General features: G+C 40.1%; 1 protein-coding gene across 1 annotated transcript in view; it reads right to left on the bottom strand.

Annotated features, from left to right (window-relative positions):
* Positions 1 to 10,544: 10,544 nt before the first annotated feature.
* Positions 10,545 to 12,726, bottom strand: part of LOC306743811 (nucleolar protein 4-like) — a gene marked incomplete at both ends in the record, with an annotated part of 130,065 nt that continues 127,883 nt past the window's right edge. Inside the window, 2 exons of the mRNA XM_079226374.1 lie at positions 10,545 to 10,792; positions 11,792 to 12,023. Of these exons, the coding sequence (XP_079082500.1) occupies positions 10,545 to 10,792; positions 11,792 to 12,023 (480 nt within the window). The remainder of the gene's footprint in view (positions 10,793 to 11,791; positions 12,024 to 12,726) is intronic.

Consider the following 12,726-nt stretch of genomic DNA (forward strand, 5'->3'; position numbering starts at 1 on the left):
ATAATTTGGTCCTCCCTTTGTGCCTTTCAGCCCTGCATAAGTTCTGCAACATTACAGCACGATACGAATACCATCATTCACCACGAAGTAGGATGAACTGAGCACCGCGTATATAATACATAAATCATCATGAGTTTCTGCAACAAGAATCAAAATCATCACATTTTTCTTCAGGCATCATTAGAGTTTAATGAATTTCAGTTAGCAGTCCAGATCCCAATGAATTGATGAAACTCAAACCTAAGAAGGCTGAGACTTAATTATGACCTGTACTTAAAGAAGGGACCATTTAAGATGAGCGACACTTGTCAATTTAGTCAATCACAGCCTTAATGTGTGGTACTTTTTGGAGCAGGTACATTTTGGGGACACATGCTGTCAGCAGGTTTTCAGTCCAACTGATGACCTCAGCAGGTGATTTCACATTATGGGGTTTCCTTTCTTTAAAAGGGCACCAAGGCTTTCCGTGGTGCTCCGTTGGATACCCCCACTGATGTTACTGACTTACTGAAGAGAGGTTTAGTTGTGTTGCTCTAAATTAAGCACACCGTTCAAATGTGAGGACCATCTGCAAAAAATACAGTAAAAGTGGAGCTATTTGTTAAGTATAATAACACATAGTGTGAGTGTGTGTGTGTGTGTGTATGTATGTGTGTGTGTGTGTGTGTGTGTGTGTGTGTGTGTATGTGTGTATCAAAGCCTGAAACATCTTGTTCCTCTGTGCCAAAGAGCTCCATTAAAAACACATCACTGATCCACACTGTTGCACTGGGTCACATGTTCATCACCATGAACACACAAACTGTTGTGTAATGTGTATAATGCATTTTGACTCAATCCCACATTCACCTTCCTGCTGCCACAAAGACTCACTAGAGTACCAAATGTGAATTTATCCGCTCAATAAAACACTATTTCCTAATATTTTAGTACCATTTGAGACAAACAATTAAAGTATTTTAAGGGAAGTCATAAAGTTAAAGTACCTCCATATAGTTATCAGGCAGTTAGCTTTTACCATTTTAGCAGAAAGTGTAAAGACTAAAACTGGTTCTAATCCAACATGAAAGCTTTTCAGTTTGAGCTCTAATCTTAATCTTTCAGTGGGAACAGCTGCTTTAAATTCGTGAAAGGCTCAGTTTCTGTAAGTTACATCAGAGGAGTCTAATGAACTAAGTCTCTATATCACAGAGGGTTGTTCAGTTTCTGTTCACAAAGTTAAAAGCTATAAAGAATCAGGATTAAAAAAAGGGAAAAAGAGGAATAAGAAAGAGAAAGCTTTGAATTCTTGTGTGAGCCTCCTGATGGCAATGGATGCAATACTATGATTAAGTAAAGGTACAACAATGTACAAATACTCCATTACAAGTCCTGCATTCCAACTCCGGAAAAGGATATCACCAAAATGTACTTAAATATCAAAAGCAAAAGTACTTGTTGAGTCTGACGCATCAATGTTGGAGCAGTATGTTCCTGCTGCTGCTTTAACCGCTTTATACACTGTTAGATAGTTCAGTCGAGTGGTTCCCAATGTTGGGGTCGAGCCCCTCCGCTGTGTAACCAGTTAATCTGTGATTAATGTGGAGGAAGAAGAAACTAGGGCCACCATACCAGTATTGACTATAGCCATGATATATAGAAAACAAAATGTTGATATCATGTTAAAAATACATATATGATATTATTGTGTAGATAATCCAGCACTTCTTGAATAATTTGATGTTCTAGTTATACTTGCAAACTCCCTTTCCACCTTTACTTTCCAAATAAAGAGACAACACGCATAATAGTGTGAATTATTTTGGCCCCAAAAATCCCTTAATGAATCCCTTATCTGATATTGTGTCAACCCTAGTCTGATACACACATTTATATGTATGCTTTTCTCTACTCTTTTTTTTTTGTGATGTTGGATAAATGTACCTCTTTGGGCCTCAAACTCTTATTTAAATGAAACCATGTGAGAATATTTTCTGAGCTCATATGTGTTTTTTTTAATGTAAAATCTAAAAGGGTAACTTTCGGTAAATTTCCACCCGTATACTTTTTTAGCACATTTGTTCGTGACTAATAATAACATTTCTCTGAAGAGTCCTTTCCATAATGTCGTCAAACACACTAGCAGTTTTAGTGGATGTACATTGACGTTGCCACGAGATGCCACGAGCTATTACATCACAGTCGGTTTAGCGGCTGCAGCGTCCTCACTCAATACTGGACCAATTTCAGAAATTGCTTTCTCCATTAGTCACTGAGACACAAAAACATGATCCAGGTTGAAAAACTTCCTAAGTTACCCCTTAATGAAAAGTAACTACAGCTGTTGAATACATGTAGTAGAGTAAATGTGCAATATTTCCCTCTGGGATACACTGGAGTAATGTAGAAAGTAACAGTAAATAAAAACACGCAAGTACCTCAAAATTGTACTTGTAATTGTGTAAATGTACTGAGTTACTTTCGATTCACCAAGGACTAACGTGATCAGTGCACCTTTAGTCTGGGATATAAAGAAAAGGCGTTGCTCTGTCAGATGGATAGCACACCGTTTTATTCGTATATTTAGCTTTGTGACATACAGCCTGGAAGAAAACAAACAAACAAACAGAAACGTCATGGTCACAATGTTTTTAAAGTCCAGAAACATTTCAGCTTTAGCAGTGACATCACACAAAAGAAAAGCTCAGTTTTTCAATCATTGGTTTCTTTGTGATATGTTCTCGTTGTTGGGCTAAACAAACACGTCTGTACCGCTCCAACGTAGTCAACAAACAAAAATAATAACCCTACAGTTCTTTTATCTATTTTTTTTTCCGCGATCATTTAAGTTGCTTCACATATATTATCAACACTTTTCTAAAGAATCAAAATATTTAGCCACAGGTACTGGAAAAAAGGTATCCACTGTTATATATAATAATAAACACAATAAATATAAAAAGAATTTTTGATATAATTTATATGGTATCAAAGAGAGAGGGAAATGGGCCTTCAGCTGGACGGGTTTTTACAAAAGTGATGTCCTTTTTATTTCTTCCTGAGGTTGAGTTTTGTCATCTGCAGTTTAAGGTTTTGCTAAATATACTAATAGACTAAGAGACCCGACACACTGGGTCTGTAATGGCTTATCATTCACTGAGGAATCTTCTCCACCGGATCCTGGTCACACCAGTGGAGCGTCTTTGTGGCCCCACTGTGATTTTGTGTGCTGTGGAGTCAGCCGAGAGGTCAAAGGTCACCCCTCTCTGAGCAAAACAAACACACAGCTCGATCCCCCCCTATCTCCCCTCCAAACAATCGGTTTCTTCATGGGGAAGCTTGCTTTTCAATTTCAGCCGTGTGACAATTCTTCACCAAAACACACAAAAAAAATCTCCTCTGTTGCCACTCAGTGAACTGATAATCACACAGGAACTAGCGGCTGCATTTGTCAATAAAACATAGGTGCAACTCAATGCTGACAAGGCATTTCTAAAAGGATGCTAAAAAACAAAAGCATGAGTTTGGTGAAGAAAAGTGATGACTGAAATTCAAAACATCAACGTGTCCCCTCATGCGATAGGCGTATGTGTTAAATGGTGATAATTGTGTTTAGACGCAGTCCCATTTCCCTTCAGTGTGTTAAGGTACGAGTCAGATTAACTGAAAACAGGGATGGGTGGGGGGATAATAATAATAGAGAGATGAGAGGAAACAAAACGGAAACAAAACCAGAAAGAATCGCAAAAATCTGTACATGTAAACATCACACTTCCACTGAGTCAAATCATGAGGAGAATACAGGTTTCACATTGGTATTACTGGAGGTACAAAGCCCCGGCAGAGGAAATCAAGACAATCAAGAGTCCAGTACAAAGTCAGGTGAAGACAGAAAGAGAAAAGAAAAGAATCAAATATCTTTCAAAAATAAAGAAATTAAGGAATCTAAAGCACCACTGAAAAGGAGCAGAAAAAAACCAGTAAAACAAAACGGCCCATAAAGCATTTCTTTTTATTTTGACAGGTGCTGTACTCCCTGCACTGATAGAAAACAAATAATAAAAAAGGTCCATTACTTTTCCTCCTTTCATTTACTTTTTAAAATGTGTGTGTGTTGAGCTATACATCTCACCAGACTGGCTCAAGAACTGTGTGTGAACTTTCGGGACCTGACCGGCCCCACAGCTCCTCTGATGCTTTCAGGTTTGAATCTAGAAGCTTCCCTGCAGCACTTTCGGATTCCTCTCAATAGCTTAAAAAACTCAGAATTAGTCCGAAACTATGATCCACTAATCAGAAACGTAACAAAAAGATGTTGCTACCATCGAGAATACTGAGGTTTTATATTTATTTTAAGAGAATAGTTTGACATTGTCGGAAATGTGCTTATTTGCTTTCATCAAATGTAGATGAGACGATCAATTATTGTTCTTCTCATCTAATGCTCGGCAAGTATGTGCACATTTCAAGGCTCCACTGTTTTCCACTGGAGATTAAAAGCTCAGTCAACAAGCTGCAGGTTTTACAGAAGTGTAATATCACAGCATATCGGCAACTTGGGCCTTACATTTTGTGCTGATACAAGAAAGGTGAAATGTATTCTCTTCTAAGTCAGGAAGTCGCTGTGACCTTTTCAAAGCTGCTTCTCGAGCCTACAAAGATTTAGTCCTTTTTACGGAAGATCAATGACGGATCGCAATCTTTAAACCACTTCGGTGTGTAAACATAATCTCTAAGGGACATTACACTCACTGAGGAGTGCAGTAAAGGTCAACATGTAACTTGAATTCTTAAATCTTTTATAAAGCTGCTGCAGAAAAGACATAATTGTTTGTGGTGATGGCGGTCAGGTCCCGTGTTGGTTGACATCCATGTTTGGAATGTGCAGTATAGGCATACAGAAGTGAAGTTGTTGTACAAAATCTTGTTTCATGAAAAAACACTTTACTTTCACTACAAAATATATGTATAAAATCATATTAAAAAGAATTGATAGCAATAATTGTGTAATACTAAAAAATAGAAACCAGATAGAAATGTGTCAGCCAGTGAAGTTAACAAGAAGAGGAGTTTTGGAGTATGAATGCTCTGATTACGGTTAACGGTTCATCTCCCAGTCCGCCGCACTGGATACAGCAGACAGACACACAGTGAGCAAATTACACCTTTCTAAAGATTGTCATTTGCCTTTTTTTTAAAAACTTTTTTATTTATTTTGTATCGTTTTTTTGTGGTGCTGTTCTGCAGCTGTCTGGCTTTGAAGTAAACTGGTACTCGTAGAAAACCTTAAGAACATCTTTTCTGAGGCTGATGGAGAACTTTGACACTGCCAATGAGGTAAAAGTCCCAAATGCCACCTGGTCACCCACAGTGACTGCTTGATTATCACTCCAAATACTCTAAAATCAGGGAAGCAGTGTTTGCTACAACCTGACCAAGAATTCAACTCGGGCACCTTGTCTCGTTTATTTTTGGGACGATCTCAGTGGTTCAGTTGTGTTTGGTAAAAATGACTTTTTCCCATAATTTTTTTTTCCCAGATGCTATTTAAAAGAAGCAGCTTTTCCAGGAGGAAGTTTTAGCTGACAGTTTTATCATCATACAACTCTCATACAACTCTAAGGAGGGAGTTTTTTTGTCAAAATGGTTGCCAATGGATGGCAATCTGGCTGCCCTTACTGTTTATCCATTGGAAACCTATTATATGTGACAATTTATGGCTGTTGATCTGGTGGTAGGATCTCCTTCATTTCTTAAAAACACATTTTGGAGGATCAAGGTTTTCAAAATGGCAGTGGGAAATTCTTTTCTGAAGGGGGTAGATTGAGACTGAACCCATCTGTGAATCAGGATGTGTTGGGATTGAAATTCGACCTGAAATCAACTGAATTGAATCGTGCTTTAATCTGAGGGACCAGCATCACATCATCTGTTCCCAAAAACACCGCGTCACGCTGCTGACAGAGTTTTGACAAAACAACTGATGATGATTCAGTGTTTCCAAACCAAGCAAATTTATTCACTGGTTGAGAAACTCGAGGACACATCACTGCCTTCAAGTGAGGAGTAACTTAAAACAGACTAAAAGAGAAACAAGTACCCAAAAATCCATCCATCTTAAAACATAAATGATACTGGATAATGACATCCGATAACGAAAATTAGAATGATGCATTAACAGTTTACTGTACGTGACTCAGGTCCCTCAGACAGCATGTGGATCAACTTCTATTTAAAAAAAAAAAAAAATCTGAGACCAATTGAGCACCTCTAGACAATCTAGGTGTCCCAAAGAATTGCAGAATCTCCTCAATAATGAAAATCAGAAAGAGTCAACCGATAACACTGGCAGTATCTGAGAGCACAGAAAGGATGAATCAGGAGGACAGAAGGACGGCCACTGGTGCCATAAACACAGTCTCATGTTGAGGTTAAAGAAGGCAATCGCACCACTCAAACTAAATGCGTAATCGGCCCTCTGTTATTCAATTGAATAAAGACAAAAAAAATGATTGTACCTCAGTGAATCTCACACGTTATATTGTGGGATTTCCTCTATTTCAAAAGGCAAATAAGTCTCTCTTTGAACTCTTCTGGTTAAATGTGCACTGGTTAAAGGTTGTGGACATCATTGTTGCTTCCTTCTCTCCTCCTCGTCTAGTTGGGTCTTTTTTTGCATATTTCTCTTGTGTCATTTAGCGATCAGTACACTTTAAACAAAGTTACCAGTTTTGTGAAAAAGTACAAAACAAAACAAACAACATTTTGAATTCCACATCTAATCTGCCATAAATTAAATAATTTACATTTTAAACATTTCAAACTAATCTGAAATTGACGTGGTGGTTCTGACATTGCACGCAAATGTAAATCATTGAAAGTTTGGATGTAGGTTTTGTGTTAGTGAAAGACTTCCACCTGTCCTCCGCTCTGTAGCCTGGCAGCGCTCGTCATCCAGTGCATGTGATGCACTTTACCGTCTGGCCGCCAACACAAACCATCACCAGTGAATGCTATGATTATCAACTGCATTGCAAAACAAAAAACACACACCACATCTCTTTCACTGCTCTCGTCTGACTCCAGCAGTGCAAATCGGGGAGGGGGGCTAACATGCAAACATGCACAGAGAACCTCCCCCTTCAAATCACAGAGGACTGTTGCTTCGCTCAGTGTGCAAAAAAAGAAGCAAATCTCGGTGACATGACAGTCGAACTGAGAAGAAACCACGGTAGAAGCAAAGAACACAGAGCAATGCCTCGGGAGGATATAAGTCACGTTTGTCTCTTTGTTAATTTCCCTTCCTGTTCTGTTCTACAGGTGTTAATGGGTAAAACCAGAAGCTTTGAGCAACTCAAATCAATTTGGCTTTTTTTGTTAGCAACTGTACCAAGAGACAAAACTAAGTAGTGGTTAGCAAAAACAAGAGTTGCTCCTCACAACTCTGTAAAGAAATAGATCCACGTTTTGCTTTTTTTGCAGAGAAGATTGTTTTTTCGCTCATGTCTGGACGGTACGTGTAGCTGGAGCCAGGAGATGGTTAGCTTAGCTTAGCATACAGACTGGAAACAGGCGGAAACGGCTAGTCTGGCTGTGTCCAAATGTAACAAAATCTGACTAATTAACACATTATACAATGCTTGTTTAATTTCTAAATGTTTTTTAGTTTTATGGAGGGTTATATGCGTCAACAACCTCAAAGTGACTCCAGGAAGTCACTCCTCACAGCTAAACAATAGTACCGCAAATAACCGTCCGTAAATCTATTTTTTCTTTTTGTTAATTAAAAAGACGAGAAATAAGGTGTCAATCAGTAATCTTTATGGGTGCTAGTAGGTGGAATTTTTAAATATTTGTACAGAGACAGGTTAGCCATTTTCCTCAGTTTCCACGCGTTATGCTAAGCTAAGTTAATCGACTGCTGTCTCAAGCTTCAAATTGAACATTCACGTAAGAAGGTGGTATCAATCTCTCATCTTTTTTGCCCCAAATGTAAAACTATTCCTTTAACAAAGAGGCTGTGGCTGAACTCTAAGCATGTCAACAGGTTCACTGGAATATTATATAACTATAATGTTCATCACTTACAACAAAAACAACCTTCATAAGGTGTAGCATCAACATAGCTAAAAGCCACAAGATTAAGGATTTACTATCTCTTAAAAGGTATCTGCAGAAATTCAGTGCCACCTCTCTCTTTCCTTCAGAATTAAATTAATATTCATCAATCATAAAACAAATCAGTGTTACAAACTGGACTTTTTTGTCCATTGAGTGGTCTAAGTGTGTAATTGTTGGCCTGATATAGAGTACCACAGTGAAGGTGCAAGGCTCCATGAAAACATCCCTTCCTGTTTCCTCCAGAGGGTGAAAATAGGGGAATAAAATGAAAGAAACAAGTTCTGAAGTATTCACAGTTAGAAAGTCACAAAACACAACATGAATCAAGCCCTATGAAGCAAAAGCAAAGAAACCAACCAACCAGTCTGAGACACAGGACGGCAAGCGGATTAAGTTAGAAGTCTTTTCACTAAGTCCTCCTGTGAGTCTTTGTGTTGTTTTTGCTTTGTTATGATCGAGTTGCAGTCGAGGTCGCAGGAGGTCGGTCGAGTTTTCACGGGGCACTGCGGCTAGCTAACGTCCGGCTTTGTTGAGGTTTCAGGTCTATGGCAGAAGGTCCGTTTTTTTGTATAGCAGCAGCAACATGAAAGTTCATCTTTATAATCATAATAATAATAATAATAATAACAATAACAATAACAATGGCCATCTCCAAGTTTAACAGACAAACACAGTAAGACAGAGCAGTCCTCCTCTTCCTCTGAAACCTGGACCAGACCAGGGAGGGGAGGAGGAAGTGTTTAGGTCCACGAAGAAAAGGTGAAGAGTAGGTCCAATGAAGAGAAGAAGAAGCAGAAGAAGCAAGGGGGTGAGTATTAAACAGAATGATGCTGAGGTTTCGTTGGCGTTACATCTACATTTGTAAAAAAAAAAAAAAGTAGAAGCGGGAGGTCAATTTGCCACCAGTGGTCAACATTTAACCCCCCTAACATTTAAGAAAACCCCTCCCCTCCCTTCCACACCCACCCCTTCCCCTTTAAGGAGTAAATCACCTCCCGGAGTAACACACACCTGTCAACTTTGATTCTTCTCAAGTTTTCAAGATGAACTGATTATTTACAGCAGCACACAAATGAACCTGCACAGATGAAAATAACAAAATTGAAAGATTCCAGTGTTTCTTTACGTCAGTTCTTGAAATGCTTCATCCTTTTTTTTTCGCGATATTGCAGGTCTTTTGAGCAATATAGTTTGATTCTCGCCCCAAAATATATAATCCGTGAAGACATCAGGTGGTAATGTCGAAGTATACGTACTGGCTTCTGGTAGGAATGTTACCATTCATTTGCAGAGTGTGTGTGTGTGTGTGTGTGTGTGTGTGTGTGTGTGTGTGTGTGTGTGTGTGTGTGTGTGTGCGTGTATATCTGTTTGTGTATGTGTGCGTGTGAGGAACTGAAAATGGAATTGGCAGGTCTGATCTGAGGTATTTCCTGGTAGTCCACATGGCGTCTTGAATGCATAAGTAGCAAGTTGCTCCCTGGGTAAAAGGGGTGAGGAGGATGGGGAGTTTAGGGTGAGGTTTCAGGTGAGGAAAAAGTGCTATAGGACAAAGAGAGCTTATATACAAGCGAGCACAAAAAGATTCTCTCCTTTTTTTTCTTTTTTCAACAAAACATTAACTTTTTTTTCTTTTCCAGTTTCCATCCTGTCGACCCTCCAGGCTCAAAGTCTTTTCCGTATTTAGTGCCATCTGTCAAGATAAGTCAAACCGCTTTGCTTTCTTTCAGTCACTTGGGAAGAGTACAAATCAAAAACAACAATAAACAAAAAATGATCACTGGACTCCAAAAAAAGAGAGAACAAAATCTTCAATAAAATCAAAAACACTCGTCATATAACAATAAGCTTCAGTAGTACGAATTTCAGGGAGTCAATATTTATTATATTTTAAATTGTTATGATCGATGGCTGGGACTCCCGTCAAACAAAACTCAAAAACGTCTCCATCCAAAACAAAGGCAAAGTCTTTTTCTTCTGAAACCACCGCAGCAGAATCAACAGCCTTATAGTCATCGTCACTCTTCGTCAGAGCTACACTCCTCTTTTATCCTCCTCCTCTCTTTCTCTCCTCCACTCGCTCAGAGTGTAGTGCTGATTGTGAGGTGCTTCCAGAGAGGCAGGAAGAGATTCCTTCAGAGACCTTATGCTCCTTTTTTTTTCTAATTTGTTCTCTTCAGAATCAATGGATTAAGGTTGTGAGGGATTGTTTTGGGGATGGCGGGGTGGGATTGGTCTCCCTCCCCCTTTCCCAGTTTCCCACTTTTTTCCTCAAGAGAATAAATAGCGGCCACATGTTCTGAAGGAGGGCACAGCAAAAACAAGAGGTCTGGGGCTCTGCTTCGTTAAGGAGCGACATGGGACGCAGACGGACACAAAACAAACATAATGGGAAATGTGTGTGTGTTTGTGTTCGTGTGTGTGTGTTCTCCCACGTTTCCCCTGAATCAGTTTTGCTGCAGGATGAGGTTCTCCAACTCGTCTGCCGAGCGCAGCAGGAAGGCGGCTGACTCCCTGTAGCCGGCAATCAGCTGACGCACGGCCGTGATCTCCGGTTGGCTGAGCTGGGTCGACGCCCCGCCCCCTCCTCCACCCCCGCTGCCCCGCCCACCCAGGCTGTTGTTGGTGGAGGCTGAGGAGGTGGAGTTACTGATGTTGGCAGAGGAGAGAGACTTCATGCTGAGGTCTGTGGGGCCTGAAGGTGGACGGAGAGAGGAGGGTGATGAGAGCGATGAAGAAGAGGGAGGGATTGATGAGTGGATAAAAGAACAGAGGAGAGAAAGGATACATAAGAAAAAGGTGAATTCATGAGGGAAAGGAGGTGAAGGAGTGAAAGATCAGTCAGTTCAAAATGAGAGCGGACTGCTGGAATATCATGTCTCCAAGGTGACGAGAGCAAAGAACTAAACTGTGTTCATGGACACACTCTGATCAGCTCTCGTCACACACATCCAGTAAAGCTTTTTCCACTGCAAACTTGCGTCTCACCCCATCATCATCAACACCAGCGCTCTCTCTCACAGTTAAGAGGTGAGAGTGAAACACTCCTTAACACAGCCTGTAAGTTACTCTTTAAACTGAAAATGTATTTAAACAAGATCTACAACTCGTTAAGTAGCAGAAACAAACGGAGCCGCTCAGATTACAACACACACACACAGAGGGAGAGCGACTACATTCTCAACTCAGGTAGACATTAATACACTATTAATGTCTACTAGTGTTTGATGTTATATTAATGCTCTGAATCCAAAATATTTCACCTTTAAAACTGGGTGCGATAGTTTCTACTGATCTTGATCTGATTGGCCAGAGTCTCTGTCACAGACTAGATTTTCTGAAACCCTAAAACACAACCAAGAAGTCTAGTTTGATCTCAGACACTTGAATTACAATTAGCTGAAAGGTTATTATGGAATTTTTGCCCAATTAGTCAAAAATAACCTGCCTACCCAAGCTTTATCGAGGCTGCCATACATCAGTATCATGCATGTGTGTTAGCTGCTGCACTGCCATCTGCTGCTCTCTTTTCTTCTCCTTCTCCTCCTAATTCATCCCCAAATTACCCGCTCGTAAAGTTTCTTTCATCACTCTCACGTTTCGCTCCCTCCTCACTGCCTACTTCCTCTTTCCTTCATACTTCTAACTGAAGTATTGTTCATCTCCTCTCTGTCTCCTCGTGGACCAATCTCACCGTTGCTCTGAGCAGCAGCGCCGGTGGTCAGGGAAACGGGATGTTGCATGGCGGCGCCCAGGCCAGGGAATCCACGGTAACCATAACTAAGGCCAGCTCCGTTGATGTAGAGCTGGGAATCCTGGGAGGAGAAGGCGGAGGCGGCCAAGGAGTAGGCGGAGTGAGCCAAGGATGCCGGCTCCCTCAGACCCCCTCCACCGCTGGACGGCTTGTCCAGAGAGATCTGGTCATCCTGCAGGCGGGAACGGGACATTAGAGGGTTTTCTTTGTCAAAATGCTGTACAGCAACCTGGATGGATTACTATTTAACTGGTTTTAAGAACTCAGGGTAATGCCCCTACTTTTCTAAAAGAAACCAGCAGCATAAGAATTACAATATTGCAAATCCGCATGTGAGCATGTCTAAAGTTTTCCACTAGCTACGACTTTTAACATTTATTGTTGACAGACACAGTGTAATTTAGCTGTGTTAGCTCTTGTGTTAGCTCATTCTCTTTTGTGCCCTAAAGAAATACAGATGTGTCTCCAACGCTGACCTGGTGGCCCTTATCTTAAACCCACTTTTCAATCAATTATTAGGAGGGGTTATTTATTTACCATGCAAATAAGGTTACATTTTGGGGTTTGGTTTGTTTGTCAGCAGGATTTCGGTAAAACTGATGGCCCAATTTTCCTGAAATCTAGTGGAACTGTTATGTATGGACCAAGAAGGAAAACATTACACTGACAGACACTGAACTCTTTTAAGACTGGCCTAAAAACCTTTTTATTCAGGAAGGCATTTCTTACCTTGTGTTGATTCATTGTCAGCTATTAATTTGTCTTTTTAAACTTTTTTATTAGGGGTTGCTTTAACCATGTTTTAACTGTTTTTATTTTGTTTTACTATATATTGGCTCTGTGGCACTCTGAGAGAAAAAAAAATGCATTTAAAA

The sequence above is a fragment of the Taurulus bubalis genome (genome assembly GCF_910589615.1).
Source record: "Taurulus bubalis genome assembly, chromosome: 11".
NCBI lineage: Eukaryota > Metazoa > Chordata > Actinopteri > Perciformes > Cottidae > Taurulus > Taurulus bubalis.